The following is a 24,694-nucleotide window of genomic DNA, read 5'->3' on the forward strand; positions in this document are numbered from 1 at the left end:
GCCTCCACTTGGTTATCGCTACTTACTTTAGTGATGATTGAGAGTCTCAACGCCAGAATCTAAGGCTAGGTGGTGTAAGTAAGGCATGCTCTAGCACCTGAGGGAAATTTGATGATAGTAACAGCTATATTGCTATATATAGCGGAGCTTAAAATTTTGCCTCACAACAAAACAGGGGGAAACCCTCGCAAAAATTTTTTTAGGACAGCGGAGTTTTCAAGCGATTTGATTGGCTCAGGGGCTGAAGCATCAAAACGTTATAACTAGTTGATCTCCAACTGATACCCCATTAATCTGTCATTTGTCATGATTATTTGTTTGTAATAAAATGGTATCATCCTAATAATCAAAATTCAAATTATTCTTTATTCAATAAGATGAAAGCTGCAGTTGTTAGATTTGGTATACTTTGCAAATGTTAATGCCAGGAATGTATTCTAAAGTTAGTATGTGATGCAGTAAAAAGGGAGTAAAAGAAGTAGACAAAATACTGTTAAAATTCAAATTTGCAGAATATTGGTGGTATCATGTGTGTGTTTAGGATACAGATTATATCTAAGAGGCAAACATATTATACAACGCGTAATACATGAAAAGGATTGAGTAAGAGCAGAGATGCATGGTATATTGCGATTGCTTGACTCAGACAGTAATGCAAAGAACTAGTGTGGTACTATCAAACGTCTAATCTACAGTATATACTGGCTTCTGAAGTATCGTACTCTATGACTTTTCGTCCCTGAAAGCGGCTTTCAGTTCAGAGAAACGTTCCTCTGTCAAATCTACTATGAAGAACATTCTATTTGGAATCTTCATTGTTGTTTGTTCCAGACTGATGGTGAATGATGCACTTTCACGAAGCACATCTTTGTTAACTAGTTCAAGGCTTATGCAATCATCCCGCATTCAAAATCAAGACCCTGTTGCTGTGACGGCGCTGTCAAATAAGGAAAGATACCTTCGAAACCTACACTAGTTTTAACCATCATCTTTCAATCTTGAAATAGCATGATAGATATATTCAGTTCTAATTGCATTTTTTTTTGGACGATATTGTTTTATTAGGATAATAATTAGAAATAAAACAAATGCATCAGAAGATGGACAAGTGTATGTAACAAAGTGACTTATACATAAAAACTATTAGAAAACTAGATAGAAACCTGCATAAGATTTGACAACCTTATGACTTCAGAACTGATTTGACGGCAAACTTGAATGGAATTAAAAGGGATGTGAGAGAAGGAATGATTTCGGGCATAGTGTTAAGGTGTGTAATAATTTGGCTAAAGAGTTGATTCCTAGCCCTGTAGTAATCATCAGCGTGTGCATAGATATTGAGTATATACATAGGTGGCATACTATTGTCAACAAGAGAGAGTTTAGCCAATATAGCTCTTTCATCGTCAAAGGTCTTGTTGCAAATGTAAGGCTTGGTTGAAGTTGATTATTCCACAGTGTCCGGTCCAGATGGCTTGGTGATATTGGAACTGGTATTTGAGATTAATTGTAGTAGTGTCAAACGAGTGTGAGGGGATATTTGTTTCCTGGCATAGTAATATGTTGCATAGTTCTCCTTTGAGGTACCTTATAAATTGTGCTGTTGTATTTTGATTATGTTGTTTGTTAATGTTCCTACAGTTGATGGAACCTATCTTAATTTTGATAATCTTAGTTCGGTTTGATTCACTCATTGAAATTATAATGATTTGGCTGTGGAGGAGCTGCCTTGCTCGGCCACGTCCATATGGTTGTCCTCTTGTTGCTTGAAAACCTTTTTGGCAGATTCCTCTTGTTCAGATTCCGGTGGAATAGAAGCCAGTTCCCTGGTAGAACGCTTCTGAGAAGCCTCCTGTGCTGTATCATCTTCAGCAGTAGAAGTCTTCATTTTGCCCTTACCAAGATTGTATCTGTCGCGGTAGTTAGTATATTCTACAAAGCTCTCAGTTGTATCACCGCCTTCACATTCAGATTCCCCACTGGTGAGGTGAACGATCTCCTGTTCATCTTAAGAAGCTGGCTCTTTGTCATCAAGGTTGTCATCCTGACGAGGTTCTACAGTTGAGGGTGGATCAAAGACAGTGGTTGGTGCAACTGAAGGTGATGCTACAGTCTGTGGCTCGACAGATAGTTCTAATTGTATTTCCACAGCCTACCAGTATATCTCGTTACTCTAAATACCGTAGTGTGCAGATCAGTCAGTTTTTTAAAGATTTCACAAAAACAAAAATAAGCAATAATAAAATACAACAGATATCTATCAAATTCTATTTGTGTATCAGATGAAAGGAAGATCGTGGAATTTACAGTAAAAAAAGAAGGGTATTCATACATTTGTAACAACCTTCTTGTAGGACTAGTAATAATAGAGAGCAACAGGTGCTGTTACGGTATTGCGATAGATATCTGGTAAATGATGTTGCTATTTGATTTTCGGTAGTAATCAATGCATGAACACTGACAATAATGGTTGATTTGAGCAGCCTTGATGGACTTAGATGATCTATCGTCATGACATGATTTAATGTTGTAACCGTGAAAGTTTTAGGTGTGATATTTGTTATTAAAGTATAGAACTCTATCTGGTGAATATTGTGTAACTATGGCATAATGGCATTCTTGTCATGTTTGAGTACGTTTGTTGTTGATTTGATTTTATCTGGATACAAATAACAACATCACTTATTACGACCATCATGGGTGTGTTTGCATGCACTGCAATCGAGTATGACTCATTCACACAATGTGCGAGATAAAGATGCATCCTTACCTATATAGGCCTTAGTATGTTTAAATGGTATTCTGCTGCACATTTCAGCATTTTGTTGGTAGTTTCAAGCAACGCGTGTTGTGCCAGAAGGGCTACAAGTGTCTATAAAGATTAAGGTATTCTTGATGGGTAGATACGTCTGTGTTGTGCAACAACATGGACAAGCTATGATAATCGAAGTGCATCTCAGCTATCTAAATGCTGAGGTTCACCAGAGGTGATAAGCGTTGTACAAAATAAATTGCTACTTTGGCATTCAGAACTTAGTATAAATAGAATAATTCTTGTCATCGTCAATAAATCTTCAGTTTTTTTGTGTCTGATCTTATTCAAATAAGTCTTTTCTTGTTTTTATAATATCTGCAGTGAAATCAGGTTTAATGGATTTCACAAAAAAAATAAAGCAAAGGTAATATACAATAGAAATCAACTGTATTTTATTTTGTGTATAAAATGAACTGAAGATCCTGGAATTGAGTAAAAAAAAGAAGAGTATTTATACATTTGCATCTGGCTTGTAGGATTAGTGATGATAGAGAGCAATAGGTGCTGCTATTGCGATATCTGGCAAATGTTGTTGATGTTTGATTTAAAGTGGTAATCAATGCAGGAGCACTGGCCATAAGGGTCGATTTGAGTAACCTTGATGGTTTAAAGTGTGATGTTTGTTATTGAAGCATGGAATCCTTTATCTGGGATATTGTGCAACTATAGCAGCAGGGCATAGTTGTCATATTTGAATATGCTTGTTATTGATTTAATTCTATTTGGATAAAGATACCATCACCTATTACGACCATCATGGGTGTGATTGAATACACTGTGATCAGGAGTGATTCATTCACACGATGTGCGATATAAGCGTGTATCTTTACTTTAGTATTTTTAAATGGGTTTTTGATGTACATTTGAGCGCTTTCATTAATAGATCCAAATAGCATGAATTTGAATGAGTGCTATTTGATGAACTTTGGTTTTCAATTAAGTTGCGTTTGGGTGGCTATTTCATTACAATATCAAACATTTTTTTATAAGCTACAAATAATAATCCTTTTATTCTTTGTGCTTAACAAACACTATCAAAACTAGTACCATTTAAAGCAAGTCCTTCATCACACCCAGTAATAACCTGGCTAACATAACTCCACTGTAAGTATTTGCATAACTCCTCTGTTTAGATTCGTTAAAATACACAATTTAGAACAACTTTATGAAAGGAAAATACATCTAGTCCCTGAAATTTTTACATTATAATAGATATAACGTGGGGCTATCGAATGATGTTTGTTTTGTGCGAATCCAGTGAGTATTTGTCGAGAAATGGTCAGAAAAGAGTATCATGAAAAATCATGGGGTTTTCTTCAAAATCTGCCTATGATAGCAAGCAAAAAAATATGGTGACGATTTTTTGGTCAGGACAAGATTTTCAATATTTCATGATATAATCATGCCAGAGCTTCAAGCAATAGCTCATTCGATAGGAAATTGTTTGGTCTACAATGTTTAGTAATGCTTAACAAAATGTTTTGATGACAGATAGTGATTAATCTTTTGAAAACAATCAGAAAATTCCAAAAGCTATCCCACCGAATATCAGGTGAACAATACGCATCAGACACCTGATATAGATACCATTGTATTTTTCTTTAAATTCTCTACAAGTTTTATATAAGTTTGAAGGGGTGTTTACTATCAAGAAACGCGTAATCTTAAGGTCGATAGATTTCGGAACCTCATGGATCCTCATTCAGAACAATAGAAATTGAATCTCCGTTTAGCCTTCGCATGTGTACACCACACAAGTATGAATTTGACCAAGCATTTTAAAAATCGGAGCGTACGAAAAGAGCCATATTAACTTGCTATTTTCAAGTTATCAATAGATATCTGACATGTTGAAAAATCTTGTTGTCAAGACTAGACAACTGTAGCTTGCTTTATTCAAGAATAATAGCGATTCCAATTTAAAGTATGTATATTCCCCAGCTTAAAAATAGCGTCTCCAATGTCGATTATCTCATGAAGTATGCATTTCCAATATAATGTTCCCACTTAGAAGTTGACCCAATATCATTATTCTACAACATATTTTAGTTTCACATGACTCTAATTTCTTTACTTATCAAGACCTGGATGTACAAAATGTTTTTTTGATTTTGAGGTTTTCAACTTTTGGACGATCGAAAATCGATTTTCTAAATATTGATGTTAGAGTCTTGAGACTAGCATGTTTCTATACCAATTTTCTGCCCTCTAAACGATGGTGCAATTTATATTTGCGTAGGTGACATAGTTGTCGAGAAATTTAAGGTTTTCACAACTGGTTAATTTTGAATAGATGCTGCTAGTAAAAATTTTTAAATGACTATATGAATGTGGGATGTTTGTGTAGTAAAAGTTGTAGAAGTTAGTTTTTATGACTAGGTCATGTTTGATTTGAGGTTATAGAGAGTGATATGGATGAGTAATGGCGGAAAATAGTCTAAATGATCAATTTTCAAAGGGCCATACCACTAGATTTTATTAAGTGAACGAAAGCTTCAAGCTTAAAAGCTTCTGTTTGTTTTTCAATTCTCTATAGAATGGTATAGTTTTTATAGAGAAATGATAAAATTTTAAAAAATCCGCTGCTCGTAGCTCATAAAATATATGATTTTCCGCAAATTTATGAAGGGAACATACATCTGGTACTTTCAACACTCAAAATATGATGGATATAGCGTAGGGCTATCGTATGGTCTTTGACTTGTGCAAATCCGCTGAGTATTTGTCAAGATATGGCCAAAAAAAGTATCGTGGAAAGTCATCGATTTTTGGTCAAAATTTGCCTATAATAGCAAGGGAAAAGTTTGGGTGATCAATTCTTCGTAAACACAAAATTGTCAATATCTCATGATAGAAGCATGCTAGAGCTTTGAGTCAAGGCTCATTCGATAGGAAATTCTTTGATCTACACTATTTAGTAATACTAAACTTAATGTCTATTTCCGCATTAAATAGAAACCTTACCTTCTTTCTATTGAATATATTATTCGGTATTGCCCATACACATCTCAGAACGAGATTAAACACGGTATCTACTTGTAGTCAGTTCAGTACAGTTAAACTGGGCGGACATGATGCTCTAATTAAGCACACTGAAGCATACAGAGCACTGATGAGAAATTGATAATTTTCAAAATAAGCCAGCGTTGAACCATGACCTTCATATGGAACCTGCCAATTACAAGTGATTACGAGTGCTAGATAAATGGATGTTATGCTGGGAATTGTTCTATTCAAACCCGTTTGCTGGCAGCTTGCTTCATTGTTATTTGGCAGAGGTTAAAGCTGTGCTGCGCATCTCAGCAAGAAGGAACGGCTTTTTTCAAGCCCTATATTGATGCTGACAGAGACTTCTTATCAGGAATATTACATACCCAATTTGAAGGGTTGCTAAACACACAAAAGGATTTTCAGTCGCTACATTAGTTGCCAAATAATTAAACGAGGAAAGTGTAAAGTAAAACGATATAAAAAGGTTACGGTGTTTCAACGCTGTAAGCTATACAATTGCTAACTCAACCGGGATAACTATCCAGAGCAATACCATTCGATGCGAACTATTATTCTGTACAAACAGACTAGGAACAGAAAACAATGGTTACTATTGAAAATTATACGTTTGGGTGATTTTCAATTCCCAGGCTGGAGCCATCCACAATAGAGGTTTGAGATATTGATGCTAGAGCTCTGAAAGCAGCTTGTTCCTGTCGTCGGATTTTGTTACATTTGATCGCTGATTTGGCGTAAAGCAGGCTGTTCAAGACTTTCTCATAGGCGCCAAAGGATTGCTTTCAACGACTACTTGGTATTCTGGTCAAATAAAACTCATTTCAATCTTTCAAAGATTGCGCATTAGCTTTTTTGATTGTAAAAGCGTGGCCATTAGATGGACCTTCAAAAATGCCCAAAGAAATACTAAAGGTTGGTATGCTAGATCAAATACGACTTAGATGCTTAAATTTGGCCGGCAAATTCAGAAGATGTCCTGAAGAATGTAAACCCAATATTACTGCTGCTGTCTCATCAGTTGCACTATCATCAATACGCGAACATAATCTATAACTTTGTAGATGATAGAGGTGCAAATTTAGCTTGAAAGTGGTAATCATACAATCCTTGGTGATAGAGCCAAGTGTTATAGGAAGTAAGAGTTCTGTTTTTCAGCTCAAATGACTCTCCTGCGGAGCGTCGCGAGCAATTATAAAGTTGCTTTCAAAACCACACGGGCACGCTTTGCCTTTTTGTCTTGATACACTTTTTTTTTTCACAGAAATCACAACTTCAGAATGTCTTCATTAGAATGGACCATATTAGAAAAGCTATTACTCTCGCAAGCAGTGTATAAATACGGCGAAGATAATTGGTTTCAAGTAGCAAGAAACCTTAAGCACCATGCTCTATTGGATCGTCCATCAGACTATTTTAATCAAAAGGTAAGCTTACAAACAGCACACATACCTACTTGAACACTAAAAATACCGTTCTTAGAATTGCTCACACCAGTATTACTCAATGGTCTCAGAACTGAACAAAGAAAAGTAACTAGTGGTATCCGTGATACCAATATCCATACTCACACTCTCTATGTAGAAAAGGTGCTTCCACAAACGATATGCCAGTAGTGGTTCAATTAGCACGACAGCTCTATACTCTACGACTAGAGGAATTAAAGAAAGCAATCAACGAAGACGAAGAAAAGTTTTTGACACTCATAGCAGAGATTGACGATATTCGAGCTGGAAAATGGGATAATCAACTATTAGGATTGTCAGCGACCTTGGAAGAGAAAGCGCTATTAAAAGAAGCAGATTCTACAAATACTCCTAATGGAGCCATAGACATGGCAACAACAGCTTCTCCTCAGCCAGAAACAATGGAAAATAGCAAGCAAGCTACACCATCTGCTGAAGCTTCTAGTACATCCGATAAGCAGCAATCACCACTACCCTCTGGTGAGACCATGGAGAAATTAGCAGAACAAGAGACCGAGGCTGAAGAAGCAGCTAAAGTAGAAACAGAAAACGTAGAAAATGAAACAAGAGATGTTCGTAAAGAAGATGCACCACCTATCTCAACCGACGAGCAGCAGAAGGAGATGGCTGCCATTGAGAATAATCCTGTTCCATCGGATGATACTATTCTAGCTGCATCAACAGTGGCAAAATCCACCGCAGCTTCAGATAGCATACAAACAGCACTTGGATCAGAGGAGCACCGTGAACAAAGAGACGAAACAATATCATTAAAACGCCATTCAGACGAGAATGAAGGCATAGAAGTGCCAGATTTGAAGAGGCAAAAGGTGGACAATCAAGCACCATTCATTGTGGATTCGGTAGCAGGTAAGCAACTTGTGCTCATCATAAGATGTACAGTGATTGATCCTAGTAGAAAAACTGCCAGAACACACAGACATGGAAGAGGACGACTTGAAAAGCAGCAAAAAGAGCAGACTAGATGATCATGAGCCACTTGCCATTGACACCAGTAGAACCGATTATTCAACAGGTAAGTTTAGAATGGGTCGCATTGGGACAGGAAGAAATATTAACACCATGCCATAGATGTAAGTCGAGGTACAACACCCGCCGATTTACGAGATGGCACGGAGAGCATTGCAGGCAGTGAAAGCAATGCGGCTACACCTACCCATGAACGGAGCAGTAGAAGACGGGACGATCAACGCAACAAATCTTGGCTCAAAAACATCAACCTGCTATGGCGTGAGATTGCAAATCACAAAAACGGCGCCATGTTTATGAATCCTATCAAGGAAAACATTGCACCGCATTATTATGAGATTGTCAAACGACCCATGGATCTCAAAGCTGTTAAGAACCGCATTCGGGATGGAGTAAGTATATAATCATTGGGAGAGGCATTTGTCAATGGCTGATGAGACGGTATATAGATTATCACTACAACAACCGAGTTTGAGAGGGACATTGTGCTGATGCTAAACAACTCGCTCATGTACAACAAGGAAGGCACTGAAGTGTATCTCTTGGCCAAGGAGATGCTAGATGATGCTGTAGAACAGATCAAGATCTTCAAGATGGCAGACACTGATACAACAGCTAGCTCACATACAAGAGCAGCGGCAAAGAAGAGTGCTGTACCAGAATAAAACAAGTGGGGGGCAGTTTTTATATTTTGAAGGGAAGGGTATATGTCTCGGTATTTTATTTTGTATTGTTTGTTTGTTGTCAAGTATAAATTCATATAGTATATAGTAGCAATAATTTCAAGTAAATAGAATCATATCATGTCATTTAAAAGGCCATCTTCTTGCCGTGTTGCTTATGTCCACGAGCCTGCCGCGACTTTTCAAATTCGCCATCCATCATGGTACTAGAATCTAATTCATCCTCGTCCAACGTCTCTAAAGCATAGCCTTGCCATTCATGTTCCTGCACCTTGAGCGCACTTTCTCTCTGCCATGTCGCCTCCATCTTGGTTGCTTGGTAGCCTTTCCATTCTTCAGATGTCTCGGATTGAGAAGAGGCTCGACGAGGACTATCGGTGCTGCTATTAGGTCCAGGATATCCCTTCCAAACTTCATCTTCTTCCTCCTCTTCCTCGTCAGGCTGTTGTGCCACTGCTTGCTTATCGGCAGGAACTGGGTATCCTACCCATTTCTCGGATTCTGTATTAGTAGCTAGTGTTGCAATTTCATCTTCTTCTTGGGTAGGATAACCGCACCATTTCTCCTCCGTGGTGCTGGTGGCAATACTTTCTGTCTTTTTGGGTTGACCATAGTTACTGCTTCCAGGCACAAATTCAGGTGCTGTGGGTGATAGTCTGGATTTCTGTTTGCTGGCAGAAGTTGAGTTGGACGAGGAGACAGTTGAAGAAGCTAGTGTTGCCTTGGTCTCATTTGAATCAGGCTTCAATGACCCTGGCTCTTGCTGATGTACTGGTTCTGTTTGCTCATTCTGTTTCTGTTCTTCCTCAGTAATGTCGACAGACTTCTCCACCTCTTTCAATTCGACTTGCTTTGGTTCCACATCTTTCAATTCGACGGCTACGGGCTCCATGGACTGCAATCCTACTACCTTTGATTCGGCGGGTTGAGGCTCAACATCCATGAGCTCGACCGACAATGGATCCACCTCCTGGAATGCTTGCTCTTGTCCAACAATAATTTCAACAAGGTCGTCTTGTTGCACTTTGGCAGACTGGCTTTCTTCAGGCACAACTGCTGCTGCTGCTACTGCTGCTACTGCTGCTGCTGCGGGATTCTCGCCTGTTACATGAGCTACTGTTGCCTCTGTTGTTACTGAATGTGGTGTAACCTCGTGCTCTGCAATTACTTCTTGTACAGGATCAACCAATGGTGTGTTTGCAGTTTCATTACTCTCGGTTGCTTTATGGGTTGCGTCAAGTCCGCCTTCATCACTGCTGTCATCATTCTCGTCTTCATCGTCCTCATTACCAACATCTTCAGCAGCTTGTGAAGACGGCACTGTCTTGACAGACATATCCACCAATTCTTGCTCCATGTATTGTTCTTGATCTTGCTTGTCCGGTGGCACAAAGCTTGTACGTCTTGAAGTAGCTCTACTGACAGGCGGCTGAACAAATCTCGTTTCCTCGAACTCATCCGAATCGCAAGTGATGGTTTCTCCCGCCTTCAAGGGCTCCACTTCAATACTTTCATTTATGAGTTGATCTTTACGGAGATACACGCGTGACACAAGCCAGTGGTGAGTGAGTTGTTCTCCTGGTGCTAAATGATTAAGGTTGGCTACAGGAATCACAGCAGCCCGCAATCCCTCTATATGAATTGCCTTGGTAGCGCTGGCAGCCATAGAAGCTCGCTTGTTGTTGGGCTTGAGTTGATAGAATCCACCCGTGGAGAGAATGTCTTGCAATGAAAAGTCGCTGGAGCAGTTATTCTGCTGGCATAATTCCAAGATGGAGAGCTCCATGTTCAGTTTGCGAGCGCCAGGAGCCGAGAGAACAATGTCGCCCAACGACATTTGGTCTTCATTATCGCCTGCCGTGTAAGCAGTGACAATAGAGCGGATTGACAGCAAATGAGGTTGGATCCAAGGTACAGCAATCATCATACTTCCATGTCCCTGCACATACAATTCCAGTTTGCTTCTGAGCGCCACTTGATAGGCTGCATAGTTCTTGCTGGGAGACACCATGTTGGCCAGCTCACGAAACATGTCTTTTGTTCTGGAACTGCAGTTGTGCCATAGCTTCTTGTTGAGTCTTCTCACTTCGGGAAATGTGAGTGCCCTGATGATGGCAGCAAAGCCAGAGAAATCACGATATGCATGCAGCAGTAAATAAGCCACACGCACAAAATGAGTGACGAGAGAGTCTTTGGTGGGATGCACAGGTGGTACTACCTCAGCAGCCAGCTCTGAATTACTAACGAGCTCTGCCCAATAGATGAGTTGATGAGCAACGCTGTGAGAAAGATAGTGGTGAAAATCGACAAGATGGACGAGTTTGGTCTGCTCTTGATCCAACTGTGAAAGCGAGCGCTTATCCAGGAACGCATTCCCATAGAGCTGACAATCGATCACCGCAATTTGACGAGCCAGCGCATCAGAATCCCAAAACAGAGCAGTTGCTGCTTCAACCGACTGCATCTTGCGAGTGAGCGAGTTGAGTCGATGGGCTTCAACTTTTGAAGTCTCTAAAAGACCTCTCAGGACACCGACCTGAACAGGAGGGTTTGCCTTTTTAGCTTCAGTGAGTTTCTCGGTAGCCAGATTCAGCGCATTTGAGCAAATAATGTAGGACTGAGCAATAGGAGATAGAGGAATGACAGGAAGACCACTGTTTGTATCTACTTGATGATTGGCCATGGATGCCATTTTGATGCGTCTATGGTATAATAAGATATGATATGTGTGTGTGTGTGTGTGTGTGTTGTAAGAAATGAAAAAAGAAGAAAAGAGCAATGTAGGGAAACACGGGGCCTTTTTGATTTAAAATAATATGAGGTGGTGGAGTTTTTTTAGTCATATTTGCACTACCCTACAAATTCAAATGCACAACGCATTTATTGGTTCTTGTTTCTCTCTCTCTTGCATTATTATCCATGGTGGACGTACCGTTTGAGTTGGTGGAAAAGATAGTATCTACTCTTCCCAGTGAAGACAAGGCACAATGCTTGTTAGTCTCCAAGAGGTGGTATGCCAGTCTTTACCGAGTGTTGGTGCATACAGTGGTGATACAGCACAGAAGGCAGCTAAAGCAGTTTTTGCGCATTGTCAGCCAGTACGATGACCTTGTAGGCCCCTACGTTCGACAATTGCACATCAAGAACAGAGTAGGATTGACAAAAGAAGAGTTTCAACTGCTTGGCAGATACTGCCCGCACATGGAAGTCTTTGAGTTTCTAGAATGGAGACACTATAAACCGCCTGCTTTGAGCCATTTCAAGAACATCAAGCAGATACCAAAAGTGTACGACCTCGGCAAAGGCGAAAAGGCGCTCAGGGAGACAGGAAAGACGCTGACACATTTGGATCTTGGGGCGCGCATTGTCCGTGATCTCGTCTTGCAAAACTGGCTCATACCCTTTCTTTGCTACAGCACCAATCTGACACATTTGACATTGGACGGATTCTACAACCCCACCACACGAGTAGGACAGTTGGAGTTTAGCTGCGTGACATGGAAGATGCTGCATCTGGTGTGTAGTCATTTGACCAGCATAGAGATACATACAGTGTGCTTGACAGCGACGGAATCAGAGCTCGATATTATGAAGTCAACTATGCATAAGGATTCGCTTTCCGTCAATCCACAGATGAAGCACCTCAGTCTGAGGAACTTGAGCATAGATGATCCCGTATGGCTGATATGGCTCGCTAAAATCTACCCCAACTTGACAGTGTTGGACCTGCGATTTGACTTGAATGCATTCGTCAATTTTGACGACACGATTCAAAAGCTGGACCGAGAAGCGACTCGAGAAACATTTGCAGCTATGGCCCAACATGTGGATCACTTGCACACACTCAATCTGGAATCCGTCAAAGCATCACATTTCCCTGGAGAACAGTTTTTTGCAACACTTGAACAGAAAAATGTGCGCCTAGAGAAGCTGACATTGCGATACAATACAGACATCTTTCTCTCCAGAAAGGGGTTTGATAGCAGTGTATTGAATGCCGTGTTGGATGGACAGTGCTCGACCATCAAAGCCCTGGATCTCGATTTGTGGATCAATGCGCATATTGATCTTTCCGCACTCTTGGAGCCGCTCTCAGTATGTCATCGACTGGTTTATTTGAAGCTTTCCAGTGATGATTTCGGAAAATTTTACTTTAATCCTATTCCCATCGACATGATCTTGGATCACTGCAATCATCTGACAAGACTCTCGTTGGCACGGTGCGCCTTGACTATCAATGACAAGCATTCTGCAGATTACTATCACCCGTTGAAGAAGATTGTAATTGCTGTTGGCCGTGTATCCAAGCAGCTGTTTCGGTATCTAGGCGCAAGATGTCCCGATTTAAAACACATGGAAATTCTCACATGTTCTTGGATGCCTCGTGAAATGGAGATGCGGATTGACATGCCTAGTCATCACTTTGATTTCCTGCGTATCTCCGACCTGAATAAGATCAATGTACCTCGATTGGAAGGCAATCTAGGAAGTGGTACCTCACCCAATCTCTTTGCTGTTACTCAGTTCACATCAGTGAAGAAGCGAATCGCGCGCTACACAGAGAGGCTGCCTGAATACGAACCTTGTTATCCTCATTTGGCATCCTGGTATCATTTATATGAATTGACCGATGGCAGGCTGCGGTACCCACCGTCTGCATTACGACGATTGCGACTAGAGGAAGTGAAAAGTTTGGAATACATGGCAGATTATTATACAAAAAATTATCACCGTGATCAAATGGGCATGAATGGCTTTATGGTGGATCGATATTTGCCGAAAAAGAGCTGGAGAGATGATATTCAATTTGGATTTATTCATGTAAGATGTAGTTCCATCCGGCGCATGCAGTATAATTACAATGAAATCAAGTGGCCCAAACAAGAACCAGTGGATGATTTTGAGGATGCATCTCAACTTGTGGACGAGCCAGACACTGCGAGTGCCGAGAGTTAGTCCTTTTTCATCACGTTTATATATATATATATATACAGACTAGTAGCTCGATGGTCAAGTAAGGTGTGTTCACATTTAACGTGTTTATCAATAAATAGAGACTATATTATGGATGGCGTGTTATTAAAAGGAGTCGCTTTACTCATAGTATCATATGTCTACGTATCAAATAGGAATATACATAACAGAATCAAAGTGAACTAGCCAAATTACGCAATAGTACTTTGCAGCTCATAGTCTACTTCGTGGTAGCTTCAAAAGCGTCGTCTGCCCTCATGATTTTACAAAGGCATTGGCTTTGCTACCACCAAGTAACAGCCAAAACCGCTATTTAAATCACCGCTCAAGTTCTGTTCTAGATTGGCCAAATTTTGATTTATTTCGACTTAATTTAACTATTTTGCTAGATTCGACTATATGAAATGTGCGAATGATCGCAAACTTCCTTAAGCTTCTTTGATGTGCTTTTCAAGGCGCATCCAATGGTGCTCTTAACGACAAAAGTTTCAAGTAAACTTGCCGAGTAGTTTTTGAAAATATGAAATGAGGTTTTTGCCCAAAATGTCGAGATTTTACATATAAAAGTTTTGCAAACAAAGCATTATACGTTGCTCTGGATCGAGAGCAACATGTTGATTTAATATATACATTAGTAAAAGTCTTCATTTTTGTGGTCAAAAACGCGATCGTTTGATTTTCAATGAACACCATGAGGGGGGTACCTCATGCTTTTTGGTCGATTTTTGACCATATTTTTTTGATCCCCAGAAAGTCGAGCAAAGGTGTCAGAAAGTAACTGCCAGATAAGAGCAACTGTTTAGCGCTTTTCTGGTGGCCTGAAACGACTTTTAACGCGAGAAAACGCGAACCAAATGCACACAAATTTTGCGTAGTTTTGAGTAATGAGAGCTAATGCAAGTCTGCTATCTACCCATCCATGAACTGATCTACTACAGGAGTTATTATTCAATTAAACAACCTTATAGGATTCACGAATAAAACAATAAAGGAAAAAAGAAGATACAAATAAATGAGATACAAGCCAAGTAAGAATTGCTTTTGAGAAAAACCTCTACAATAGCACAGACAGCATTATTGTATTATCAGAGAATATCGAGATATGCTTTTTGCGTTTATTGGATGCACGAATTGATTTGTTATTCAATATCAAGCCGGATTTGGCACTTTGGATCATCACCAAGTAAATACACACTGCCATTTGAGCAAAATTTATAAAGCTAATATGTTGAATGAAGCCTCAACTGCATGAGCCTGACTTGAACCATTCATAAGTGCTCCTTATGGTACTCGCGATAAACTGAACGTATACTGTACTAGACACTTTAGCTCAATTCACCATCTGTCCACAAAACGATTCTGGTAGTATGACGACAATCAAGCAGGTTTTAGATCATCCGAAATATAGAGGCTATTCTTCCAACATGTTAACAGTACTATAAAGCAGCTTGGCGAATGTAGACTGGCCAGCAAAAGCTTGGATGGTCCTGCGGAATGTGCCATGCTTAGCAGACAGTTGTATATTCAAAGATACAACTCAACATCTTTGTACGAGCATCTTCTCAAAAAGCCAGAGAGAGCAAACATTATTATCAAAGAAATCTGCCTTGGCGGTCGAGCATATTTTTCGAATGTTACGGCTCACTCGCTTCGATTAGCAATAACACCGAGTATAGAGAGAATATCAGCCATGTATACAGACATACGCTTTTACCAAATATTGGCTCAGACAGTACAAGGCTCAGAAATGAAATTGCAACATCTCATAGATACCAACAAGCAAACAGTATTTCTACTCAAAGAACCACTCGAAGAAATGAAAATTCCACCACTTATCGGCAATAGTCCTCATAGGATCTCGAAGCAATTGGAGGATTTTCAACGCTTATCGAAGCTCCATATCGACTGCATATTCAAAAGCTTGCCTCTTACAGAGCCTGTTTTCCGTGGTGCTCGTAATATGAAGACAATTGATTTGCACAGCTGCTTGTTTGATGAAGAAAGTAGCTGATCAAGCAAAGAAGAGCGTCTCCATTGTCACTATATCAATTTCTATACAATCGTTTCCTGACCTCTACTTGTGCAAACGTGTACTTATCTCTTTATGGAGATCAAGCGATAAGACGATTATGAAGGGTCTGTAAATCAAAATAGCTTGTTACTCCCAGTGTAACATCATGGAATTCATGAATGTACAAGGTTTACCACGCAAGTAGCCGTAGATGATAAACACAGATCAAATGAAAGCATTCTCTTTGAATATCAAAGCAGAATTCATCATGTTTTCTCGCCATATTCTCAAAAGATGACACCATTCACTGATAGCATGTGTCCAACATGGTCAATCTCAAAAAAAGTCGCCTTTCGAACTTGATGTATAGAAAGCTGATTTAAGCGGGTTTACACGGAAGAATCATATCGATGCCAGACAGATCAAAAAAAAGCTTATTGTACTTTTAATATGAGCAAACGAAGAACGCATGCACAAGAGAAGACCAACGTTTTGGTTGTTTGTCAAATGTTACTTTTTTTTTTGTCGTCAGTTTATGTAAGCTCAAGTTGTAGTATTCAAGATAACATTTGGTCTTATAGACAAATGTAAATCAGCGCTTGGATCCTTAGATATCGAATTACGGATATAGCGCTATCTACAGCGACACTAACAAGTATCGCTGATGATACATAGGCATCACTACAGGTATTCAACTCAGTAGTGTAAATCCAGAGAAACCCCGTTTTGCTGTTTAAGATATACAGCGTTATATATATATTTTTTTTATTTTAAACAAGCAGGAATAATGGTACCATCTTTATCCAGTATACAGTTCTGCCTGGATAAACCCGTATCCCTATTACGAAAATGTTACACATAATGAAAAAAAAGAGCTGCAGTAGCAACCAACAATATCATTGGATTACATAATGAAAACCCCAATCAAGAGCCTTGATCAAGTCCATCAAGTGACATGATAAACAGAACTCATATCGTTAGCATCCTTCTGTCGCATATACTATCAGTGATAATCCAGCTATTCTGAGTCTGGACCACAGAACAGCAAGCGTCAATGCTCATCCACTGTGCAACGCTTCAACTCAGCTGCAGATTATCTTGAACTGAATCAAAAGTGCAAGGTGTTACATACGATTGATATGAAAACGGGTTACAAGCTGTTGGATATTTGACTTTTAATAAACATATATTAGACCAACTTAATTAGAGCCGTGATTTTTAGTGTGTTAATATATGTACAAAGATTGAGTTTATTTAATAGTTTAGATGATGAAAAGAAAAAGAGATGTCAAGGATATATGTCTAAACTACACGGAAAAATGTCTATAGTCATGATGAATGTATATGAAATGATGTGATAGCTATTTGTGAGATAAAGGAGGCAAATGGAGGTCCAATTCCTTTTGAGACTTTTTGATATCAAGAGATTGTCTTTCTTGCAAATGTTGTAATTGACGCAACACTTGATACTCCTTCATTTTCATCTTGGATTCCTCTTGGCGACGTCTGTCTTCTTCAGCTTTACAAAGCTGTATTAATTGCACCATATCAGGTTGTGAATCAAATTGTGAAATGAGCTGGTTCCAATGGCTGGCATTGCTGTTGGCCCTTCTTGTAGGCTCAATTGGTTCTTGATCGCTTAAATCCGATGATATGCTCAATCTTCTACAGCTATTTCTTCTTTCAATGAAGGTACCAGTAGCAGTTTCAAGTGGATGCAAGTATGTGTTGTTGTTGTTGTTGTTGTTGTTGTTGTTGTAGTAACTAGAGTTACTTAAAGTGCTTGTAGGAGACATGTTTGTGGTTTGATAATGGAAAGAGATGGAGGAGATTCAGATTACATGCAGAAAAAGGTGGAGCTTTTATACTAAATGTCGAATATTTGTGGAAGATAACCTATTCCAGGGGCGGAAAGGGTATTTGCCAGACCCTTCTTTTCCCGCCACTTGATATGTACATCATCGCGTAATCTAATCGATGGCAGTAATACTCAAAAATGTCCCGCAGTTGCTTCTCAATCATCTCATAAAAGTGCCTATCGATCAACAGAGCAATTTTGTACAGTGATATCTATTTTTTAGATAGGCTTCCGAGGCATGTTGAGAGCTAATACTCGACATCTAGATGTCCACGTTTAGCTGATGTACAAATTTCTGGTAGAATCAACGAAATTTCCCGTATCCTCCCGCCAAATAACATTAGTTTTTGCCACTTTATTATTCTGAAATGTTTATCTGGAACATTGGCCTTGAATTTAGTTCTCTTATCATGAAATTCAACAACGGCATTTTCCCGAATCCACCAAAGAATCAAGGGCGGTAAAAAAAAAATGTTCTTGATGGTCTAAGATTGCTTGGAAAGCTGTATTTTGGATTTAGATGGTTGGAATCTGTAGTCCATTCATCTTGGCATATCATGATAAAAGCTTCCAGCTGCATGTTGCTCTGGTGATTAACGTTTATATATACAAAGGCAATTGGGAAATGCTCTATTTTATGTAGTATACAAATAGATACTGCCATTACCTAAGGAATGAGGTGATGAGCGATTCCTCAGCGATCAGATCAATGTGACCTTTCGCGACATGGACTGCTCCAGCATCAAAGGTCAGAGATTTTTTTTATTTGGTAGCTCTGTGAGTGTGTGCGAGGGTGACCAGAAAGAAAAGTGTACCTCTAGCTGGTTTCATTATGCTTTAACGCGAGCTTTGTATTCTTTTAATTAACATTTCATTATACATCATGTCGCATACACCGCCTCCAATGCAATCTCCCATTAGAGCGAGGAGAACATATGAATCTTCATTCGAGACTCATCGATGGACAGTCGATAATTCAGAGAGTCGATATTTTCAAATACATGTAAATAGAGCTAAAGAGTCTTTACGATGGAATCGCTATATTGATTGATTTCCATTTAGTCACCAGTGCGAAGCATCCTTAAAGAACCTAGTACACCATTGCGATACAAATCACCATTATTTCAACATGAACAAGAGTAGGATTGCAACTAAGACTGTAATAAGTGTATGGTTCCTGAATGAAATAATATCGATAGGCAGAGAAGAAGGCATCTAGCAGAGCGAAGACGAGTTAGTTTTGCACCTGCTGCGAATCTGAGGTAAGTCATTGCACCGAGCTTCCATGGCAACACGACATAACAATGGAGTAGAGTATACAACGAAGATGATACACCGGATATCTCAATGAGAAATGTGCCCAGCATTATTGAGGAAACTGAGCCAACTATGCTGATGGCAGACGTTTTTGCTTCTCCAGCTCATCAAGCACCAAGGTATGGAGAGGATGGCATCGATGCGAATCTGTGCTCATACTGTCTGATAGCCCATTTCTTCAGCGATTGACTGGTTCCCCTCTCGATCAACGAAAGAGGTATAAATGCACTGTTTGAAGCAAGTGTCTGATGCTAATGGCAATATGGCATAGACGGCCCGACCTATTCGGTAGTCCACCTGGAGATACAAGAAGTCCAAAGAGAAGATTTGGCGGACAACCTCCCAGCATACTAAGCAGAGTTCAAAATGACAATGAAGAGGAGGATGGGACATCTGATTTGACACAATATCTATCTGTTAAGCATCAAAAAGGACCCAGAAATATTTTTGACGAAGAGGATGAAGAAGATGAGGAAGACAAAGAACAAGAAGAGAGGGAAAAGCAAGTAGCACAAAATACAGTGAAGCAGAGACAAAGCGTTGTGATGGAAGATGTAGAAGAAGAGGACGATGAGGAAGAGGAGGAATTGGAAGATCCAACTGTCGAGAGCATGATGATTACACAGACCATTATTGAGCCTGTGCCAGCCACAAGTAATGCACCCACAAACACACAAGATCAAACTGATGATGTAGAGGAAGAGGAGGAGGGAGAGGATCTGTCAATGGCAGAAGCCAATTCGCAAGAGGCAGATGACGATGCTATGCAAATCACTCAAGAGATACCAATCCTCACTACAATGCAATCGCCTACAATGCAATCACCCCTACGTAAATCTCCAGCACGAGATGCTGCTGACGTGTATTCGCCACACCACACCTTTTATTTGCATGATAAATCACCATATCATGATCGAAGACTCAGCCAGACCCTAGATTTGACAGACCGTTTCAACGCTTATGATGATCAAGAGGATGGTAATATAGGTTACTACGCGTTTATGCAGAGTGGAGGCTGACGTGATGTAGATTTATTGCAGGAAGAGTTTCCAGAAACTTACCATTCAATCCCTGACATTGTAAGCATCTTGAGACAAAAGACAACATGGTGCCATGCTAACAGACTCATTCCAGAGCAACAGTATGTCATTATCAGATTTTCTATCCATTGTGGGCGTCAGATTTCCTCCAGAGATACCTGTCAAGGCTTTACGGCGCAGATCCACCTACACTGCAGATTATGGTAAGCACAAGAGCAGTGAACCCATGCGACCCAATTGCTGATTGTCTACTGTATCAGGTGTGGCCACTGTTGCGGAACAAGGTGCAGCAGCATTGTCGACATTACCCCAATTAGAGCTCTACGAGACGTCCTGCCAGAAACTAAACCAGTTCATCCGAGAATGCAAAGAGAGAATTGACCAAATTGACGAAGATGTGAGTTCGGTGAATCCTCAGATCTTTCAAGAATACAAGGAAGGCTCATTGGCAGCTCAAAAAGCAATGGGGGTCAGATTAACAGCTATGAAAAAGTACGCCTGGAAAAGAGCAGCTTCGGAATTCTACAAGATTTGGTGCAATACACTGACCGAGTTTACAGATATCTTGCAAGCCAACCGCAGCAAGTTACTGCAAGACGACGGAAAAGCAGCACAGTTTGGACAGGACGTATCAAACAAGATGTCAGACATATCCACCTATCTCGAGTCCGTGGTGCAACTGCACGAAGAAGCTGAGCGCAGGGAACAAGCTTACGATCGTATTGACCACAAAGCATTAGCGCGGTTGGAAGAGGAAATAGCACAGCAAAAGTAAGTGTGATCATGTCGCTTCTGAGGCATTATGTTATTAAAGGGAAACGCGGCAGAACCTCGATCGAGGGATTCAAAAAGCATTACAAAGAGTTGGAGGATCTAGAATCACAGCTAGTGGAAAAGACAACTTCCTTGGAGAAACGCAAGCAAGAGCTGGTAGATGCTATTGACCTGGCAAAGAGACTCAAAGCAAACAACCATTATGTTACTGATCGTGATCTGGCTTATGCAGCTGACAAGTTCCGGCGATGCTCTAAGATCAACAAATTCCGCCTTCCCAAGGCCCCTGACGACACGCTTGAATTGAGCATCAATGGCGATGTCAACATTGTAGTTGATAAGGAAAAGCTGTCTAGTCAAAGCGAGGATGCTGTGCTGATTCGTTTGCTAGAGAGCCGAAACCAAGAGTTGGGCCCCTTGTCAGAGCTGGTGCATGGATTGCAGGTGATTGCAAAGGACAATTGGGACATGGACGAGGTAAATCCAGTTTGACATGCCAAAGGGTGCGTTTATTAAAACCTAGCTACAGATCATCCAAGATATTTCCATCTATTGGAACCGTGTAAGAATGATACAGCATGAATTAGACGCAGTGCAGAGAAGGTTTTGGGTGGAGATCAAGTCTTTGGAGTTCGTCAATGATCCAGAGGATGCGGGATTCTCGTGCCAAATTTGCGTATCCAGCTACATGGGCAGAACAAAGTTTACAGTGTCATTTGAAGTCAAATCAAAGGATGTTGTCAACTACCCCAAAATCGATCTATCCACATTTGACGTGAATCTACATTATGGCAGTATATCGTAAGTGTCTTTGTGGGTTATTGACAAGGTGTATATGACTAACAATGATACGCAGCCAACCCACATTAGACGAGATACTTCGGAAAGGCATATCCATATCAGGCTTCAACAACTTGGTCGACACACTGCGAAACACACTGGATCAAATCTCAATACCCACATAATGCTTTCTTTTCTTTTCTTTTCTTTTTCTTTTTTTTTTGTCAAACATACTTTAGATAAAGTAATATTCATTCTAACAAGACAAGTTTATTGCCTCTATTTTGTTGCTGCAATCACGATATTTCTGGGAGAAGTAACTGGGTCAAAAAGGGGCCATAACCAAACACCTTTTGTAGGGCTGTCCTCAATGGTTTCAGTCAAATACAGGAATCGATCCACCAAAATGATGCTTTCCAAAATCGGGCCCAACAGAACTCTCAATGTCCACAAAATAGTGATTTGCTTATCGGCCTGTTTTGCTTTATACTCTTGATAGTAAGCTTCTGCCTCTTGGGATGTGATGGTATCTTCAGGAAATTTCAGTCGCTTCAAGGCTGCTTTGATGTACACAGGAAATGATGTGAAATCTTTCTTTTTGTTCAATCGACCCACGACAGGAGCTACTGAGGCATCTGTCAAGCCTTTTTCAACCATGATGAGCTACAGAAACTGGTATCAGTAAGCCAGCATTTGAATTGCATGTAGCTGATATTTACCTGTAGCAACGCTCTAAAGAAATGGTGCTCATATGCCATCAACGTTTCTTCTTGCTGATCTACCCATCTTGCAGGCGCCTGACACGACAGCATTCTAGCAGTAGGGCCCAGCTTGAAACCAGCATCTCGCACTGTCCTACTGAGTGGAAATCCGACTGTATCGTCCGTTTCCTTGTCTTTCTCGGTCAAAAAGTGATAGCAACAGCCCACATTGACGAAGCAGTTCATCTCTGGGCTGGATGTGAACAGTCGCAGCATCATGCTTGCCAAATCACCGCATGTATGTAAGCCGGTCAACAGCCATTTTTCGTCTTGTGCTTTGCCATCATCATTGTCACTCCATTTTGACAGTATACTGGAAGCGTTCTCGGGTGTGATGAAATCAGTGACATGGTGTAACTTGAGCACATCCTTATCCAGGAATTTGATAGCCTTTTGGTCGAATTTTTTGGCTCCACAGGTCTGTATTTCAGAAGAATCCACTGCTAATACTTTGAGATTACTTTTGAATGCCAGGGATCGGGATAGATAGCCTTGTCCAGCCCCTAAATCAACAATGGAATGAACTTGGTGATCTTTTGCTATCTTTTGAATGACAGGTGTCATGCGTTCTACCTTGCAATGGAATGAGCATAGGGCATAAAGTCTGATAACGTATAGATAGAGTACCTCATGGATCTTTTTATCCACCATGCCTGCTAGAATACGCTTCTCAATCTTGCTTTTCACTTGTTCTGCTAATGACCAATGTCAACCGTGTCAGTATGCTAGCCACAAGCTCACTGGATACGCTAATACTCTACATCCTGCAGCATTCATACGGGGCAATGCAATGTCTTTGGTATCTTTGATGAAACTTCTTAGTGATTCAGGCCAATTTTCCTGATCAAATAATAGCATTAGCATGGTTTTCAAGAGAGCCATAAGGTATAATTACATTCACATCTGATCCCGATGTAATCTTAATGATGGCGTCTATCCAGTCTTCATGACTGATCGATCCATCAGGCGGTAAAAGCGCCTCTCTCCACTCCTCATCCAGAATATTCCACTGACCAAACGTCAAAAAATCAACAATATGCAGCGTTGTCCATTGTCGATACTTTTCAATGTAGTTCATCAGCTCTTGAATATACGCATTAGGTGTCAAATGAGTGTATCTATCAGGCAATCTTAATTGTTCCCTTGGTATCAACTTGTCTCCTGAAAAGCTCATTGTGTGTGTGTGTGTGTGTGTGTGTGTGTGGAAGAAATGAGGATAGATGTGGATGTGCAGAATTTTTATTCAGTTTGCCCTTTATAAGCCTCAACCAATCAATTTTTATTCTGCTGAAGCAGCTACACCCACTTGAGCAGGTCGCAATACTCTGTTCTTTAATAGATAACCCTTCTTTTGCACGACAAAGATAGTGCCTGGCTCTTTGCCTGGTACAGGTGCTTGGAATACAGCCTCATGCTTGTTGGGGTCAAACACCTGATCAATTGGGTTGTCAACCTGGACATCATAGCGCTTCAGCGTCTTTTTTAATTCGATTTCTGTCATGGATATACCCGTGTATAGATTGACCAATTGCTCGATGATTTCGCTTTTTTCATGCTGGTTGCAAGCATCCTTGTTGCGAAACGTCTCTGGTACAGACTCAAGCGCGATGTCTAGAATATCAACAGAATCCAACAAATCTTTGGCGAACTTTTGAATGGCAAAATCTTTGGCATTGGCTACTTGGCGTGCGTTGCGTTGTCGCAAATTTTCTTGATCAGCAAGTGATAATAGATAGGAAGCCTGCCCATAATTTCAGTGTCAGATGTTGCATGATGGAGAAAATGGTCAAATTACCTGCAATTCCTTCAATTTGAGCGATACAGCTTTCAGCTCATCCTCTGTCGAGGTAATGGTAGTATCTTTGCTAGGCGTCTCTGTTGCTGCTGTTGCTGCTCCGTCCTCTTTTTCTTTTCCTTCATCCTTCTTTTCTGTCCCGTTGCTGTTGCTGCTATTGTGGACTGGAGGTTTTTCATCATCCGTGGCATGATGGCATTGTGATGCCGAGAAGAATCTTGTAGTGATGCGTGGTGCGATTGCGGGCATCATCATCGAGACCTTGGCTCGAATAGCCAGTTGGCGTTGAAGAGCAGTGTAATTCCTAAGCATATCTTACAAATGTTGATGTCAACAAGAGAGAGAGAGAAAAAAAAAAATACGTGTCATTATGCCAGCACGGCCATTGTAAATTTATAAATTCACTCTTCCCAAAATAGAAGGT

The 24,694-nt window shown here is 40.3% G+C and overlaps 8 protein-coding genes across 8 annotated transcripts; 3 read left to right on the forward strand and 5 right to left on the reverse strand.

Annotated features, from left to right (window-relative positions):
• Positions 1 to 1,699: 1,699 nt before the first annotated feature.
• Positions 1,700 to 1,888, reverse strand: EFG1 (18S rRNA maturation protein; the record flags this gene model as incomplete). The annotated part of the gene is made up of 1 exon (XM_064831969.1): positions 1,700 to 1,888. The coding sequence occupies one exon, from the start codon at positions 1,886 to 1,888 to the stop codon at positions 1,700 to 1,702; it is 189 nt and encodes a 62-aa protein (XP_064678249.1).
• Positions 1,889 to 7,101: 5,213 nt separating this feature from the next.
• Positions 7,102 to 8,942, forward strand: ssh4_3 (Protein ssh4; the record flags this gene model as incomplete). Its single annotated transcript, XM_064831970.1, has 6 exons — positions 7,102 to 7,248; positions 7,304 to 7,353; positions 7,406 to 8,157; positions 8,207 to 8,323; positions 8,380 to 8,669; positions 8,727 to 8,942. The coding sequence occupies 6 exons, from the start codon at positions 7,102 to 7,104 to the stop codon at positions 8,940 to 8,942; spliced, it is 1,572 nt and encodes a 523-aa protein (XP_064678250.1).
• A 145-nt stretch (positions 8,943 to 9,087) lies between these two features.
• Positions 9,088 to 11,652, reverse strand: ATC70_012801 (uncharacterized protein; the record flags this gene model as incomplete). The annotated part of the gene is made up of 1 exon (XM_064831971.1): positions 9,088 to 11,652. The coding sequence occupies one exon, from the start codon at positions 11,650 to 11,652 to the stop codon at positions 9,088 to 9,090; it is 2,565 nt and encodes an 854-aa protein (XP_064678251.1).
• Positions 11,653 to 11,879: 227 nt separating this feature from the next.
• ATC70_012802 (uncharacterized protein) lies at positions 11,880 to 13,916 on the forward strand (the record flags this gene model as incomplete). The annotated part of the gene is made up of 1 exon (XM_064831972.1): positions 11,880 to 13,916. The coding sequence occupies one exon, from the start codon at positions 11,880 to 11,882 to the stop codon at positions 13,914 to 13,916; it is 2,037 nt and encodes a 678-aa protein (XP_064678252.1).
• A 3,390-nt stretch (positions 13,917 to 17,306) lies between these two features.
• On the reverse strand, positions 17,307 to 17,741 carry ATC70_012803 (uncharacterized protein; the record flags this gene model as incomplete). The annotated part of the gene is made up of 1 exon (XM_064831973.1): positions 17,307 to 17,741. One exon carries the CDS (start codon positions 17,739 to 17,741, stop codon positions 17,307 to 17,309), a length of 435 nt encoding a protein of 144 aa, XP_064678253.1.
• Positions 17,742 to 18,686: 945 nt separating this feature from the next.
• Positions 18,687 to 21,899, forward strand: ATC70_012804 (uncharacterized protein; the record flags this gene model as incomplete). The annotated part of the gene is made up of 12 exons (XM_064831974.1): positions 18,687 to 18,806; positions 18,866 to 18,942; positions 19,003 to 19,065; positions 19,117 to 19,239; positions 19,290 to 19,337; positions 19,392 to 20,098; positions 20,150 to 20,199; positions 20,255 to 20,363; positions 20,421 to 20,931; positions 20,988 to 21,411; positions 21,464 to 21,735; positions 21,791 to 21,899. The coding sequence occupies 12 exons, from the start codon at positions 18,687 to 18,689 to the stop codon at positions 21,897 to 21,899; spliced, it is 2,613 nt and encodes an 870-aa protein (XP_064678254.1).
• A 94-nt stretch (positions 21,900 to 21,993) lies between these two features.
• On the reverse strand, positions 21,994 to 23,649 carry TTR1_4 (Glutaredoxin; the record flags this gene model as incomplete). The annotated part of the gene is made up of 5 exons (XM_064831975.1): positions 21,994 to 22,377; positions 22,434 to 23,048; positions 23,103 to 23,170; positions 23,237 to 23,315; positions 23,371 to 23,649. 5 exons carry the CDS (start codon positions 23,647 to 23,649, stop codon positions 21,994 to 21,996), a joined length of 1,425 nt encoding a protein of 474 aa, XP_064678255.1.
• A 105-nt stretch (positions 23,650 to 23,754) lies between these two features.
• Positions 23,755 to 24,582, reverse strand: ATC70_012806 (uncharacterized protein; the record flags this gene model as incomplete). Its single annotated transcript, XM_064831976.1, has 2 exons — positions 23,755 to 24,216; positions 24,271 to 24,582. 2 exons carry the CDS (start codon positions 24,580 to 24,582, stop codon positions 23,755 to 23,757), a joined length of 774 nt encoding a protein of 257 aa, XP_064678256.1.
• Between the last annotated feature and the right edge of the window lie 112 nt (positions 24,583 to 24,694).

The sequence above is a fragment of the Mucor velutinosus genome (assembly GCF_035048745.1).
Source record: "Mucor velutinosus strain NIH1002 chromosome Unknown tig00001569, whole genome shotgun sequence".
NCBI lineage: Eukaryota > Fungi > Mucoromycota > Mucoromycetes > Mucorales > Mucoraceae > Mucor > Mucor velutinosus.